Raw genomic sequence first — 17,255 nt, forward strand, 5'->3', positions numbered from 1 at the left:
ATACGTTGGTAAATACGGTATTAAGAATTTGATTCTATTAAGATACAGTTTTATGCAAAATTACACTCACAATAAATTTAAGGAAGCTAATACATCGTTTTACCGTACAATATCCAAAGGCTGGTATTTATACCACACCCCCCACCAGGCCCAGCACTCGTACAACAAATGTCTGTGGTTTTCAGCTCCATGGGTTCGAATAGAATTTTTACTTCTGTAACTTCCCTGAAACATAAAATGGAATATTATTTTGCATAGCTGAAATGCATAGATTTATAAATATTGGCGTTTCATTATTTTCTACCCATTTAGTAGAAGCAATTTTATTAACCATAGAAAAGTAGAGCGAAACTGTCATTTAATGATATGCACAATACTGTTGCCTTGGTAAAAGTTACTTTACAAAAATAAGACATACAATTTCTGTATATGATTTTCCTTTCCTGTTTAGAATTCTTTTCTCCCTCCCAAGCTTTTTGAACAGATAATTCAGATGAAGCAATACTGTCCATTCCAAGGCTACATAATTTGAGGTTACAGGGCGGAAGACTTAGGAGCAGGGTGGCAGATGCCTGGAATAACCTCCCGAGGGAAGTGGTGGAGAGGAAAACAGTGATGGAATTCAAAAAAGCGTGGGATAAAAATAGAGGATCTCTAATTAGAAAACGAAGGATGCAAATTAAAGAACTAAGGCCGGTATTGGACAGACCTGCATGGTCTATGTTCCATATATGGTATTTCGGTGTAGGATGGGCTGGGGTGGGCATCAATGGGAACGCCACTAATTTGGAACATGAGGATGTTACTGGCCAGACTTTATGGTAGATATCCTGCAAACAACGGGATGGTTGGATAGGCTGGAATGAGCTTGGATGGCAACTTCAGCATTTGGAACCTAGGACAATACCAGACTTTACAGTCTACGGCCCAGAAATATCAAAGAAGAGACAAGTTAATCTAATCGTGTATTTTTTAATGGGTATAACTTATGGGCAGACTGGATGGACCGGTCATTTACTATGTTACTATGTTACATGAAAATTAATTTCCCCTCCCAGGCTAGATGTAGTGAGTGAAAGTACCAGTGAGATAGTGACTGTTCCAAGCCTTGCAGGTGCATTCTTCCCCAGCTGTTAACCATCAACAACTGGATGATGTTAATTATGAAAGCTTATTTTCAGGAAAAAAAAGCTGTATCTTTCTACAGTCAGAAGATTATGATGTTCCCAGACATATCCAGACAAACTCAAATGCGACGGAAGGCCTTCTAGAATGCTTACGCCTAAAGTTTTGGCAAAGGGAGGCATGTTTTTCCCTTCCACTGTACTTTTGGATTCTGGAGCCTCCCTACAAATTGAGTTCTCCTCTAAGATTTTGGGAATACTTTCTGATTCTTCTCTTACTTTTAAGGATCAAATAAACTCTCTGGTTAAGAAATGTTTTTTCAGCTTACAAATGTTGAGGAAGGTCAGATCTTTTTTCCATCAACGTCATTTTTCTGTTTTGGTCCAATCTATTATTTTATCCCGGTTAGATTATTGTGATGCCATTTATCTTGGCATCTCTAAGAACTGCCTTCATATGTGGGGTGACTTCTTCAATGCAAGCTGGCCTATAGAGCGGACACTGCTTTGTTGGGGGTGATCCCGGGGGAAGTGGAGGCCACGCAAGATAATTTGGCACGCCTGGCTTGTACGGCTGCTCGGTTAGTGCTGGCGTCTCACTGGAAGAGTCCCACGGTACCCACGGTGGAGATGATGCGGGTGAAATTGGGTTGGGTGTGTGAGAAATTTCGGCTTTCCGCTTTACTCACCCACCGGTGGCGACAGTTTGAGGATCTCTGGGGTAGGTTTTTGGAGGTAGAGGGTGGGCCCGCATAACCTGCCTTGGACTAATCGAGGGTTTGGTATTACTTTAGGGATTGCTGTTTTGACTCTTGTCCATTTCCTTATCCTTTTCTTGTGCTTACCCTAACGGGGGAGGGGGGGATGAGGTGTTGTTTGGGGACTAGGTATTCCAGCTGGTTCTTTGGGTGGGGGGTTTGGGATGGGGTTTGGGGGGTTGTTCCTTGGGGGGAGGGGTTTTGCATTTATTGTACACTGTTATACTGCTTTTCTGGTTCTGCCATTTTGTTGTATGCTTGGGCGCAGTGTTTAAATAAAGAATTAAAAAAAAAAAAAAAAAAAAGAACTGCCTTCATAGACTACAATTGATTCCGAATACCGCCGCGAAGTTGATCTATGGAAAGAGCAAATTCGAACTTTGCTTTTCTCTCTCCATTGGCTCCCGGCTTATTTTAGAATTCAGTTTAAGTGTTGATGTATTGTTTTTAAGATTTGACATGGTATCTTTGCTCCTCTGCTATGGAATATTTATAGATTTTCATATGCGAGGGGCATTCATCGATTTAAACTTTCTCTTCCTTCTAGGAAAGGAATTCAAAGAGTTAATAATTTTAGCAGCTCTCTGGCATTTAAATTTCCCCAACTATGGAATGAACTTCCCCGAATTTTGAGGTGCCCCAGTTCCTTCCAACTCTTCCGTAAACTTCTAAAAACTTTTTTATTCGCTAAACATTTTGAAAACTAATGCTTGTATTTCAGTTTACTTTATTTTTAAAATTTATTGTTAACGCGTCGAGCTTCCTTTGGTTGAAGACCCAGTATATAAGGTTAAGTTTTAGTTTAGTTTAAATTTCTGGTTACACTGAGAACACATTCACATGTTTTCTTAGATCCGTCTCATTTTGAAACATTTTTTCTAGATAAAAAAAAAAAAAGAAATTTCCTCAAATTGATATGTTCTTTTCACAGGTTAAATAGAATATGTTATATTATATACTTGTTAGGTTTAGCATATTTGACTAGAACCTCTCAATTAGAGAATGACACAGGGACAAAGCCCCCGCAAAACGCAGAAGTTACATAAGAAGGTGGGGCTCGGCTGAAGGAAGGCCCCAGAGGAGGCCTGTGAAGCTTTTTCTTCTGTTGCTGAAGCTCCAGAAAAGTACAGGAGCTGTGGTAGGAATCAAACTCACAACCCAGGGTGCTGAGGCAGCTGCTCTCCAATATTCCAGTGACATGCTATTCAATAAACTGGCATCTAACTGAGAGAACAAGTAGTTTGAATGAAGACCTGCAAATGGAAAGAGTTTGGGCAGAGAGTATGCAGAATGCAAAGCTGCAAATTTTCATGCAGTTTATGGTCATCTACACCAGATCTATAGCTAGTGTAAGTGGTCATGCCTAAAATTTGGATGTTTTGCAGAAGATGCACAAAAATCCAGTACCAAACATGTCCATTTTCAAAACTGCAAAACGTCTATCTTGGTTTTTCAAAAAAATGCCATTTTTCAGATATCTCACCATAATACCCTTATATATGTGTGGTGAGCCCTCCAAAACCCACCCAAAACCTACTGGACACAATCGTATACCACACAAAATAGCCCTTAGGCCTGCAAGAGTCACCTATATGTAGGTACACTAGGTTTTGGGTAGCTTTTGTTGGGCTTACACTCTCCACCACAAGGGTAGTAGTTAGAGTGGAATATGGGCCTGGGTCCCCTTCTCTGCAGTCCACTGCACTGGCCACCAGGCTACTCCAAAGACCTGCTAACTGCTCTAATAGGCCTGCCCATAACAGCTGAAGCTGTTATGCAGGCATATATGTACTGTTTCATTTACATATTTGAAGAGGGGGAGAGTTCAATCATTGGGAGAGTATGGAAGGATCATGCCTGCATCCCTTTGGTTGAAATCTGGTCAGTTTGGGCACATTTTTGGCACTTATTTGTTGTTAAAACAGGTCTAGCCCAATATGTTAAAATGCATACAGATTGTAAAACATTGCAGGCAGACCTCAGGAAATTGGAAGACTGGGCATTCAAATGGTAGATGAAATTTAATGTGGAGAAACTCAGAGTGATACACATTGGGAAGAATAAACCAAATCATAATAACCAGATGCTTGAGTCCACCTTGGGGGGGGGGGGGGGTCAGCGCCCAAGAAAAAGATCTGGGCGTCACTGTAGACAACACAATGAAACTTTCTGCCCAATGTGCAATGGTGGCCAAAAAAGCAAACAAGATGCTAGGAATTATTTTTAAAAAGGGATGGTTATCAAGACTAAGAATGTTTTAATGCCTCTGTATTGCTCCACAGGGCGACCTCACCTGGAATATTGCATTCAATTCTGGTTGCCTTATCTCAAGAAAGATATAGCGGGACTAGAAAAGGTTCAAAGAAGAGCGAGCAAAATGATAAAGGGGATGGAATCCTCTTGTATGAGGAAAGTCTAAAAAGGTTACGGCTCTTCAACTTGGTAAAGATACAGCTGAGGGGAGATATGAGTGAAGTCTACAAAATTTTGAGTGGTGTAGAACGGGTACAAGTGGATCGATTTTTAACTCCATCAAAATTTAGAAAGACTAGGGTATACTCGATGAAGTTACAAGGAAATACTTTTAAAACCAGAGAATAGTTAACCTCTGGAACGCATTTGCCAGAGGTTGTGGTAAGAGTGGTTACTGTAGCTGGCTTTAAGAAAGGTTTGGACAATTTCCTGGAGCAAAAGTCCATAGTCTGTTATAGAGACAGACATGAGGGAAGCCACTGTTGCTACTATTTGGACTTTTGCCAGGTACTACTGGGCTAGATGGACCATTGGTCTGACTCAGTATGTTCTTATGCTCTGGCCATATTCTAAAATGTCCAAGTCCATAAGCCCACCCTAGTCTTGACCACACCATACCTCTAACATGCCTCATAAGAACATAAGAATTGCGCTGCTAGGTCAGACCAGTGGTCCATCATGCCCAGCAGTCCGCTCTTGCGGCGGCCCTTAGGTCAAAGACCAGTGCCCTAATTGAGTCTAGCCTTACCTGCGTACGTTCTGGTTCAGAAGGATCTTGTCTAACTTTGTCTTGAATCCCTGGAGGGTGTTTTCCCCTACGACAGACTCCGGAAGAGCGTTCCAGTTTTCTTCCACTCTCTGGATGAAGAAGAACTTCCTTATGTTTGTACAGAATCTATCCCCTTTCAACTTTAGAGAGTGCCCTCTCGTTCTCACTACCTTGGAGAGGGTGAACAACCTGTTCTTATCTCCTAAGTCTATTCCCTTCAGTACCTTGAATGTTTCAATTATGTCCCCTCTCAATCTCCTCCTTGATATTTAGATGAACTGCTGATGAACAGCACAGAAATCTGCCTATAAAATAGTTTTTGAAATCAACTAATTGGTAGGGCTTGTCAAGAAAAACGTCCATCTGCCCCTTTATGCCATTTTTGGAATGTTTATGTTTTTGAAAATGAGCCCTATAGGCTCCTTCTTGGTGCCTAAAAATAGACGCATTGTTACAGAATTGCCTCCTTATGCTGTGATACCAGCATGATACCATACATTATCCATTTCAATCCTAGATAAAACTTTGCAATGATTATAAGAATGCAAAAAATAAAAAATAAAAAATTGTTTACTAGTTAAGTGGAAAGAGGAAAAGAGAAATGAAAGAAAAGGAAATGATCTTACCTCATGAAGTGGAAATGCAGCTTCATAGGAGCCATTAGTTATCAAACGGTTCAATCCTTGAGGGAAAAAACCCCCATAATAATTAAAAAGCAAGATTGATCAAAACTGTCAAATAACGGTTGTTGAGTTGTTACAACTGAAATTATGCCCAGAAATATAAAAACAGATCTAATACAATAAACAGAAGATAATCTTTGATTTCTGAAAACGTGACATATTTCCATTGATTTCTTTTTTTTATGAATATGAATTTTAATATCCAAATGGCACGACAATGAGGCAGGAATTCCAAAGGACTTATCCAATTAGTAGGATAAGTTCCCCGTATGCTTGCATTTTGGCAAAATTTAAAGCATACAGCCTACCAAACATTTCTCAAAAGGGTGATCTTTACTCTAAACTTTCACCCCCCCCCCATTCTATAAAGTATGTCTAAAGTTAGGTGCCTAACTTAATTAAATTGGTGCTGATAATCGGCACTCAGTACCTCTTAATTGGCACTAAGTGGAGTTAATTGAAAGTTAAGTGCCTAACTTGATAGGTGCCTAGTTCAAAGTGCATAGTTAAAAATAGGCATGGTTAGGGGTGGGTTGTGGGGGGTCTTTTTAAGTTAGGCACCATTTTTGAATTAGGAGCCATTGGGTGCCTAACTTAGGCACAAGTATTTAGACCAGAAAATCCTGGCTTAAATAGGGTGCGCCTAAATTTTAGAATGCTTAGCGCCACCTAAGCATGCTTAGACAGCGATAAGCATGATTTTATAATGGGTGCCTAACTTATAGAATCACGCTTAGCTCCACACTAGAATCAGGCCCTAAGGTTCATAGGAGCAGATTCTGTATAGGATGCCGGTCTTGGCAGCTGCCTAAGAAGGGGCTGAAAATCATGTGTGTCCTAATGAATAGATGCCTAACCCCACCTAACCTCCCAATTCTCTAACCAGCACCCATGTCACCCGTCTATCTGATCAAGGTATCCCTTGCCTCCAATTGGCCTATATGCCTAAGGTCCCTCTTATGGGAGGGGCCTTAGGCATCTGAGCCAGTCAGGGTCTTAGGCCCAGAATGTACCAGGAAGGGGAAGGCCCGTCATTTTGTAGCGGTGGACCTGCCAGCCAGAGGAAGTAAGCATCACTCCAGCCAGACTTTCCTAGAAGTACAGGGGGGTGTGTTGGGGGTCAACTTAGGGGTGCAGGGTGGGGAGTCTTCAGGTTTGGGGATGTCAGGGGGTTAAGGTTTGTGGGGTGTCTGGGGTTCGGGGTTGGTGGAAGGAGGAAGTAGGTTTCACTCCTGTCAGACTACTTAGGGGGTTCAATGGCAGAAGTGAGTGGGCATCCCTCCTTCCATTCCTTCAATTGGGGAAATTCCAGGGGGGGGTTGGGGGTTCTGAGGGAGTGGCGGCCAGGAGAGAGTGAGCATCCCTGCTGCGAGACTGCTTCATAGGGATGGTGTGCATTCAGGGGAGTGGGCATCCCTATGCTGGGCTGCTTCTGGAAGGGTGTCAGGGGTTTGGGGGGGTCAGTGGCAGGAAGGAATGGGCATCCTTTCTGCCAATTTCATGGGACATGTTGGGGGAGGGGAGCCCTTGCCACAATCGCTCAGCTGATCATGGCAGGGGTATTTTCGCCCCCAATCAGCTGAGCCGGCATGCTTCCCTGAAGCCACGGCTTCGGGGAGACCTGCTGGCTCAGCTAATCGTAGATTCCCTTGCCATGATCAGCTCAGCAGTCACGTCTATTTGAAATTTAGGCCAGCATCTTGCTGGTCTACATTTCAGGCATCTATTGTGGCCCTAGGGAGACGCCTAGGCCTGATTAAGCTTGCCCAAGGCCACTTCTGGGCAAAACCATGCCCACGCCAAGCCTTGGGCGAGTTTAAGTGTCTCTAGGCATCTTCCTGCACCTTCAACAAATGCCTAGAGTGTAGGCAGTCTGCCTCGGGGTTTTTTTTTTTAAAACGTGCATCATGATTGGCTGCCAGATGGCAATAAGATACCTACCACTGCCTACAATCAGCATGCCCATTTATAGAATCTGCCCCCTATTCTCTAAATGGCGCCTTAACTTAGGCGCCGGTAGGCACCCTACCAGAGCCTAAGTTAAGTTCAAAATGCCGTTTAAAAGTGGGCTTGAGAAATTACAAGTTGCCCACCAACACCTAAAAAAAATGGCGACAGAATCGTGCCCATTGAGGTGCCTACCAGCACCTAATATCACTGTATGTGTTGCTAACGCCGAAAGTGGCATTAGGCGCTGGTAAGAATCTGTGGAGGCGTGATTCACATTGAAGGCAAGGGCCAGAAATGTAGGCCTTGAACACTCGGGCCTACATTTCTGGTGCCAACCTTTGCTGGAGACACAGTTCTCTAAATGGTGCTGTCGCATGACTGACACTCGATTGGTGGCCTCGTAAGGCAGTTGCCGATAATGGTGCCGTTTAGAGAATCTGGACCTAAAAGTAGATTTGGTATGGGTTTATGCAAATTTCACATGGATCAGCTGCTGCAATGAAAATTTGTAAAAACCAGTTTTCACTAAATAAATACAATCTATACATAAACAAATACACCTCACGGAGCAGCGTTTCGTTTCATTGTTTGTTGCGCAGGCTGAAGTTTTTCCACAGCAGCAGAAATGGTCAAAGGGGCTGGGGGGAACCAATGATGGAGGTTTTCTTTCCTAGGGGCAATGTTGATTCTTTAAAGGCCCAAAGGTTCTGTTCCAATTTCTACAAATGTATTACATAATTTATGTTTTCATTATTGTTTTAGGCTTCCTTATAGTAAGCTGCAATAAGCGTCATCATATGCTTACCGCAGCTTATAAATGGCTTACTACAGGATGCGGTAAGTTCCAAATCGACATGAGCTAAAAAATGTTTTAACATTTTTTGTTGGAGGGAGAATGTCTGAAGGTAGAGAACAGGCATTCCTGTACTAATTAGTTAGGGCCTGATTCTACAACTGGCTTCTAACTCCTAGGCGCCAGGGTTTTCTTGGCCTAAATATTTCCAAGGTAGGCACCTAACTCAATCCACTTCCAAATGCAACCCTGAATCCACCCCATATCCACTCCTAACCATGCCTACTTGCCACTAGGTGCTGGTATGTATCTTGGTGTAGCTACCCAACTCCAAGTGGTAGACGCCTGCCAAGTTAAGTGCCTACCAGCAAATTCAATTTCTTAAATTGATGTTGTAATTGGATTTTAATGGCACTTTCAATTGCCGATGAAGAAATGAAAGATAGGCACCTAGATCAGCCAGGTGCGTCAATCTAGACGCCTATCTGTAGGCAAATTTTATCAAATCAGGGCCTGCATTACTGCACACTATCTGGTTAAACCTAGGATTAGGCATAAGTCCTTATTGCCTGCAAAATAGCCCCTCCTTTACAAAGCCACACTAGTACCATCCACGGCGGTAACAGTTCAGACGCTCATAGGAATTCCATGAGTGTCAAAGCTGTTACCAAGGCGGCCAGCACTAAAAACACTAGTGTGGCTTTGTAAATAAGGGGGGATGTGTTGTTTATAGCCATTAATACAAAATTTGGCTATTTTACTGCTATGGTAAAAATGGACTTAGCAGTGGGAAAAACCCATGTAAAGGCATGCTAAGACCACGTTACACCTCAGCTTATTAGAGGGATCTCTAAACAGTTTGGTCATTTTATATGTAAGGTGAAATATAAATTCTGAAATCAAAATCCATAAATAAACGAACAGATATAACATTAACCCCCTAAGACTTAACCAACTGAGCAATGAGCAATGTTGCAGTAAGCTTTAAAAGAATGGACAACATTAACTGACATTTTAATGCTATATTTCAAAACAAATCACTTTATAGTGGTATTTACCAATGCTTACCAATTTTGTTTTTTCCTTCTTCATATTTCACTCTTTGTAATATATGATGTACAATTCTACTTCTGGTGGCGTTATTGAAGAATGTGTCTTTATTGTGAATGATGAAACTGCAAAAGAAATAAAATAATGCTCCCAAACCTTTTTAATCCAAACCTTGACTTAAAGCTCACGGCGGTTGAGAAGGTGAGGGCGAAAGCTAGAAGGATGCTAGGGTGCATAGGCCAGTAGAAAAAAGGAGGCCACACCTTCAAAAAGATATTAAAAGGATGGAGTCGGTCCAGAGGAAGGCTACTAAAATGATATGTGGTCTTCATCATAAGACGTATGGGGACAGACTTAAAGATCTCAATCTGTAGACTTTGGAGAAAAGGAAGGAGAGGGAAGATATGATAGAGACGTTTAAATACCTACATAATGTAAATGTGCATGAGTCGAGTGCCTTTAATTTGAAAGGAAACTCTGCCACGAGAGGGCATAGGATGAAGTTAAGAGGTGATAGGCTCCGGAGTAATCTTTTTTTTAAATAAATCTTTAATTTTCAAATCGAGAACAGTGCATTAAATATATACATACAATTAACGTCATAGACAGCACTTACAATAGATCAATGAATACAACAAAATATATTAACCCCCCCCCCCCCCCCGGATGTGCAAATCAAATAGGAAATAAAGGCATAATCCAACTAATCAGTTAACAAAATTCATCAATGGACCCCCATTTTAATTTAAATAGTTTATTATGACACAATATTTCTGAATTCATTTTTTCATATTTATAACATAAACATAAAGTTTCCCACCAAAAGGAAAAATTAAGTCTGTCCCAATTTTTCCAGTTCTTGGTAATCATTTGCATGGCTATCCCAGTCATAATGATAGAGTCTGCTTTATACCTTTTGGTTTTTTACAGAAAGGGTGGAGACATGGAACAGTCTCCCAGAAGAGGTGGTGGAGACAGAGATTGTGTTTGAATTCAAAAGGGCCTGGGATAGGCACGTGGGATCTCTGAGAGAGTAAGAACATAAGAATTGCCACTGCTGGGTCCTCTGGCTTTTCCTCTCCTTCCTTTCCCTCCCTCCCATGGTCTTGGCATCTCTCTTCCCCTCATCTCTGTTCCCTGATCTTTCTTCTCCCTCCTTCCCTCTCTCTCTCCCCTTCCTTCTCCTCCCTTCCCTCTCTCTGGCCATCGTGCCCAGCAGACCGCTCACGCAGCGGCCCCCAGGTCATAGATCAGTGCTCTAAATGAGTCCAGCCTCACCTGCATATGTTCCGGTTTAGCAGGAACTTGTCCAACTTTGTCTTGAATCCAGTTTTCTACCACTCTCTGGGTGAAAAAGAACTTCTTTCCATTTTTACGGAATCTATCCCCTTTCAACTTTAGAGAGGGCCCTCTCGTTCTCCCTACCTTGGAGAGGGTGAACAATATGTCTTTATCTGCTAAGTCTATTCCCTTCATTATTTTGAATGTTTCGATCATGTCCCCTCTCAGTCTCCTCTTTTCAAGGGAGAAGAGGCCCAGTTTCTCCAATCTCTCACTGTACGGCAACTCCTACAGGCCCTTGACCTTTTTAATCACTCTTTTCTAGACCCTTTTGAGTAGTATCGTGTCCTTCTTCATGTATGGTGACCAGTGCTGGATGCAGTATTCCAGGTGAGGGCGCACCATAGTCCAGTACATCAGCATGATAACCTTCTCCGATCTGTTCGTGATCCCCTTCTTTATCATTCCTAGCATCTTGTTTGCCCTTTTCGCCACCGCCACACATTGCATGGACGGCTTCATCGACTTGTAGATCAGAACTCCCAAGTCTCTTTCCTGGGAGGACTCTCCAAGTACCGCCCCGAACACCCTGTATTTGTGCATGAGATTTTTGTTACCGACATGCATGTTGAACCTCATTTGCCATGTCAATGCCCATTTCATGAGCTTGATTATGTTATGTTGCAGATCTTCGCAATCTCCTTGTGTCTTCACTACACTGAATAACTTCATATCATTCACAAATTTAATCACCTCACTCATCGTACCAATGTCCAGAACGTTTATAAAGATGTTGAAGAGCACAGGTCCAAGCACCAAGAACTGCGGCACCCCACTGGTGACGCTCTACCAGTCTGAGTATTGTCCATTTGCCCCCACTCTCTGTTTCCTATGCTCCAGCCAGTATTTAATCCCTTGATTCTATGGCTTGCAATATTCCGAAGTAGTCATTCATGTGGAACCTTGTCGAATGCCTTCTGAAAGTCCAGATATACAATGTCGACCGGGTTGTCCTTGTCTATCTGCCTTTTTACTCCCTTGAAGATGTGCAGCAAGTTCATCAAACAAGATCTGCCTTTGCTGAAACCGTGCTGGCTGGTCCTCATCAGGATGTGTCCGTCAAGGTGATCAATGATGCGGTCCTTTATCAGCGCCTTTACCATCTTTCCCAGTACCGGGGTCAGACTCACCAGTCTGTAGTTTCCTGGATCTCCCCTCGAACCTTTTTTGAAGATCAGCATAATATTCACCACCTTCCAGCTATAGTCCCTTTCAGTTCCTTGATGACCCTCAGATGGATGCCATCCAGGCGTCTATCAATCTGCCTGCATACCTCTACTAGACTGACCGTCAACCCTATCAGTTTCCCGTTTAGAGTTTTAGTAGTCACGTTCACTTTTATAGGACTAACAAAGATTACCAGAAAACAGTACTTTACACTAGATTCTGAGACTACTTCTGCATATCATTGTCCCTCAGTAATCCTTTCGCAGGTCCAATGAAGATGTACAATACAGAACGGGCATTTGCTGTGATTGCCTAAATATGATGGAAAGTACTTCTGCATAATTCAAGATTAAACCAGGATTAACTTCATTTATGAGACAGCTTAAAACACCTCAGACAACTTTTCCTTTGAATTTTACTAGGTTTTAGCTTATTATAGCTGAATTACATATTTTTTGCTTGTTTTATTATTATTAGGTGTTTATATACCACCTATCAAGGTTTTATCTAAGCGGTTTTACGATCAGGTACTTTCCCTATCTGTCCCGGTGGGCTCACAATCTATCTAACGTACCTGGGGCTACAGAGGACTGAGTGACTTGCCCATGGTCACAAGGAGCAGCACAGGGTTTGAACCCACAACCTAGGGTAGATCCAACCACCCCGCCACACACTGGATAGCTTGGAGAGTGCACCAAAAAATTTGTATTTTATTATTTTTATCCAGTTATTGCTCTATGCATACTCTCTTTTATGGCCTGTATTTCAGGATGATAGCTTCTTGCAAATGATTGCGAACATTCTCCAGATATGCAAATTAAAATTTAAGGGGCCCTTTTACTAAGCCACATTAAAATGTAGCCAGAGCTGTTTTTAGCAGTTGGGTTTCCCACGCACTGAGGCCACTTTATAGTGTGACTCTATAATAGTCAATACTGCCCTTTTCCTATTAATGGCCCCACACTAATTGCTAAATTATCCGGTGGTCAGTGGTGTACCAAGGGGGGGGGGGCAGGCCTCCTTGGGTGCACGCCCCAAGGGGGTGTACAGCCGGCCGTGGCCCAGCTTGTGCTCCCTCCGGGGGTTGTTTAGCTTCTGGCTGGCTCCCATGGTCAAAGCCGCGGGCGTCGGCTCCTAGCACTGCGTTGGAAGCATTCCCTCTGATGTCACGACGTCAGAGAGAAGGCTTCCGACGCAGCCGAAGATTGAGTGAGGTGTCGACACCCGCGGCTTTGAATAGAAAACCGGCTGCAGCAAGGAACGGCCAGAAATGCTGGGCAGGGAAAAGAAATGTTGCTGCTGCACAGGGAAAAGGGGGGGGGTAGAAATGTTGTACAGGCAAGGGGAGAAAAATGCTGCACAGGCAAGGGGGAGAGAAATGCTGCATTGGGAAGGGGGGAGAGAAATGCTGCTGCTATTGCAGCACCCAATTGGGGAGAGAGAGGGAAGGAGGGAGAAGGAAGACAATGAAAAGGAACCAGAGATGCCAAGTCCATGGGAGGGAGGGAAAGGAAAAAAGGAAAGGAGATACCAGACCATGGAGGGGGAGAAAGAGATGTCAGGGCTGGGGGGGAAGGAAGGAGACAGATGCAAGACCAGGGGAAAGGAAGGAAGGAGGGAGGGAGTGAAAGGAAGAAGAGGAGATGCCAGATAATGAAGGGGAAGGTTGCCAGGGCATGGGGGGAGGGAAGGGAAGGGAAGGGAAGGAGATAGAGATACCAGACCATGGTGTGGAGTGTGAAGGAAGTAAAGGAGAAGAGAAGAGAAAGAGAGAGATGCCAAAGCATAGGGGAAGGGGTGGAGACAGAAAAATGGAGAGGGGGTGAAGCTGAAATGAGTCATGTGCAAAGGAGAGAAGGGACACATGGATGTTGCATGGAAGGGAGAGAGGACAAACGCTGTATAGAAAGAAGAGAGCGAAGAGAAGATGATTAAAGCAGAAACAACAAAAGGTAGAAAGATTTTTTGTTGCTTTACTTAGAATCAAGTAGTATTGTAACTGTATTGATAAAAGTTTATAAATAGGAAATGGAAATAAGGCAATTTTTTTTGGACTAAATCCCTTTCCTCAGGTCAGGACAGGATACCATTACAGCAGTATACTGTACTGTTTTGAAGAAAGATTTGGCCTCTGAAAGCTAATTGAAAAATGGATTAGTCCAATAAAATGGTATTTTCTTATTTCTCATTATTTGTTTTATTTTTATTTGTTAATTTGTAAAGTGGTGATTGTTATGTATCAGTTTTTTCAAATTTACATCAACTGTCTTTATATTTTGCACAGTATTAGGGGACATGTGTCACTGTTTTTGTGGTGTTGTGGTGTTGCATTGTATGCAGAGTCTGGTTTCTTGGCGGTTCAGTTTAAGTTTTGTCTACATATTTCTATTTTTAGTTTGTGATTATTCCATATTGGGCAAGGGTATATCTCTGTTCTGTGTGTATGAAAAGAACATAATTTTCAGTTGGCATTGACTGCAGGATCAATTGACTGTGCGGGATCTGGCTTGTTTAGTTTTACAATGTATGTGTTGGTGTTCTAGTGCTCACTGCAGTGTTTAAGATACTGCCTTTTCCTAGATACACTCTTGTTGTGTGTTATGTGGATTATTACTAAAAATCATATTTTTCATATAGATGAGAGTGGGTGTCAAAAAATGATGGGCCCCGGGTGTCACATATGCTAGGTACGATAAGAGTAAACACTTTCAACACTGAATGTGAAGATGTCCAAAAAATGTAAGACAGGAACAGCATAGACCTAACTCAATTCAAAAAATGAAGGAAAAAGCCTCAGAAAGGGCCCTCCCACCTCACCAAAATGGCTCAAAGAGGTGGTCGAACGTTCACCTCACTGGCAAAAAAACTTCATTATGTGATAAAGTCTTATGCTGTGCTGTAATGTGCCAACGAAAATTAAATAATAGAGGAAATATTCCACTTATCTTCACTGATCGGTACACTGATCTGTGAGGTGGGGGGGCCCTTTCTGAGGCTTTTTCCTTCATTTTTTGAATTGAGTTAGGTCTATGCTGTTCCTGTCTTACATTTTTTGGACATCTTCACATTCAGTGTTGAAAGTGTTTACTCTATCATACATTGGTTTTTCATCACATCTGGGTTACCAGCGACATATGCTAGGTACACCACTGCCCATGGTCATTAGCACATGAGCCCTCAGCATCCCCTATTTAGATGCCCACACTAATCCTGTGCTAATCAGTCAGCGTGCTCCAGTGGTTCTATAAAAGGTGCCTACTGATAGATGCCTAGATTGGGGTGCCTACTGAGTTAGGTGCCTAACTTAAATTTTTTAATTGGTTAATCGGTGCTTATAATTGAACGCGGCATTAAAAACTGATTAAAAAAATCATTTTTAAAAACCTAACTTGGTAGACGCCTACAATCTTGCAGTAGGCACGTCTAAATCAAGGTGCCTATCAGCGCCTACGCAAAATGTAGGCATGGTTAGGAGTGTAGTTTGGGCATGGATTGAGTTAGGCACTGGTAGGAAAACCCTGGCTTAATATACCGGCGCCTACCAGTGCTTAAGTTGATTTAGGCGCTGCTAAGCATGAGTCTATAAATGGTGCCTAACTTTGATTGACATGCAGTAAGTGCTGCTTTGCTAGGCGCCTACCAAGTTAGACACTGTTTATAGCAGAGTTGTCAAAGTCCCTCCTCGAGGGCCGCAATCCAGTCGGGTTTTCAGGATTTCCCCAATGAATATGCATGAGATCTATTAGCATACAATAGAAGCAGTACATTTAAATAGATCTCATGCATATTCATTGGGGAAATCCTGAAAACCAAACTGGATTGCGGCCCTTGAGGAGGGACTTTGACACCCCTGGTTTATAGAATCTGGCCTTAACTGACTAGTGCAGGATATGCCCACTCTACTTCCCCAAACATGTCCCCAACATGCTCCTTGTACTAAAGTATAACATGTATTTTTTAGCACATGGGATGTGTCTGCTAAGCCAGAAGTTAGCATAAGGCTCCTGAGCGCATGGCACTAAGTAGGGTTATCAGATTTCATCTTTAAAAATAAAGAGGACACCTGGCCCCGCCCCGGTTTACCCCAGCCTGGACCTATTCTGGCCTTAGCTCCACCCCACTCTGCTCCCAGAGCCGCCCCCCACATGAACCTTGTGTCTCCTTTCCCGAGTTTGGGACCATGTCTGGAGGACCTCCAAACATGGTCAGACGTTGACGTGTGTGCATTCGTGTGACATCATCATATCAATGTCTGCATGTACACAGAGGCCTTCCAGATGCGGTCCCGAGCTTGGGGCCTTCCAAAACCTGGACAAACTACCAGATTTTGGAAATCGTTCTGGGCACTCGTACAGTCCTCTAAAAAGAATATATGTCCAGGTTTTCCCGGACATCTGGTTACCCTAGCACTAGGGCCATTTTTAGGCAGCAATAAACAGCATTGGTACTTACCGCTGCTTAGTAAAAGGCCCCATAATACAGTAAATAAAATAAATATTACAGCAAGGCCTGAACATGTTTCTGTAAAGTTGCACTTCCAACAGAAGGCCACTATTCAAATTTACTGTTGTAGATATCACTTTTATCGTATGTGAAAATATTTTTTTTTCTACCCACTGAAAAATTAGAAGCCTCTTCCCAGTTTTGTCAGCAATAGCTGCAGTGTTTCTTGAACACGCTGTTTTCCATTATTTTCTGTGCAAATCTTGACATTCAATATGTCGAGTGAATAGATATATGTCTTTATAAAACCTCATCTGCTTTCTTATTTGAGACATTTTCATTACAGGCCTGTCAGTCTGAAAAAGCTATACCAATATCTATCCAAATGAATAGAGATTTAAAAGAGAAAAGATGAAAACCCTGATATCAGAGACTGACCTTGCTTTTACAGCTATCAGGATTTGTTTAGTAAGCACTACATGAAAGGAGAGTATTAGACTTTTTTTTAAAGTAAATGTAATTGTATAAGCAATTTCTTCAATTAAAAGGATACATGTGCCTGGAAAACGGTAAATATAGAATTTACCCCATAATGCGCATTTAGACATCAGTACTAGGCACTGTTCTATAACTTACATACACAAGTCACTTGGGGACAATTTGAAAAAGGATGCTAAAAATTAGCTAAGAGCACTCAGGCCCAGGCTGAACGGGGAAAATATTTTACTGTGAAAATACACGCAGCACTTTCTAGATCAAAAGAATTGTTTAGCACAGTAACATCAGATCCCCATTAAAGCAGAAAAATGTGCACATTTAAGTACAAAAAGGACTTCCTGTTTCGGAGGAAAAGGGAGAAGGGCGCACAGTATTAGAGCAGCCCCATGGCATGGATTCAATTTGTTTACGGGCAGTGAGGGAGTC

The 17,255-nt window shown here is 42.4% G+C and overlaps 1 protein-coding gene across 10 annotated transcripts in view; it reads right to left on the reverse strand.

Moving 5' to 3' along the window:
* The window catches only part of ANO4 (anoctamin 4), a 207,152-nt gene that overhangs the window by 79,011 nt on the left and 110,886 nt on the right, over positions 1–17,255 (reverse strand). For all 10 annotated transcript variants that reach the window (XM_033953171.1, XM_033953170.1, XM_033953169.1 and 7 more), the window contains 3 exons: positions 9,399–9,505; positions 5,531–5,586; positions 104–225 (listed from right to left, as the gene is read on the reverse strand). In XM_033953171.1, the coding sequence (XP_033809062.1) occupies positions 104–225; positions 5,531–5,586; positions 9,399–9,505 (285 nt within the window). The remainder of the gene's footprint in view (positions 1–103; positions 226–5,530; positions 5,587–9,398; positions 9,506–17,255) is intronic.

The sequence above is a fragment of the Geotrypetes seraphini genome, chromosome 7 (assembly GCF_902459505.1).
Source record: "Geotrypetes seraphini chromosome 7, aGeoSer1.1, whole genome shotgun sequence".
Taxonomy (NCBI): Eukaryota; Metazoa; Chordata; class Amphibia; order Gymnophiona; family Dermophiidae; genus Geotrypetes; species Geotrypetes seraphini.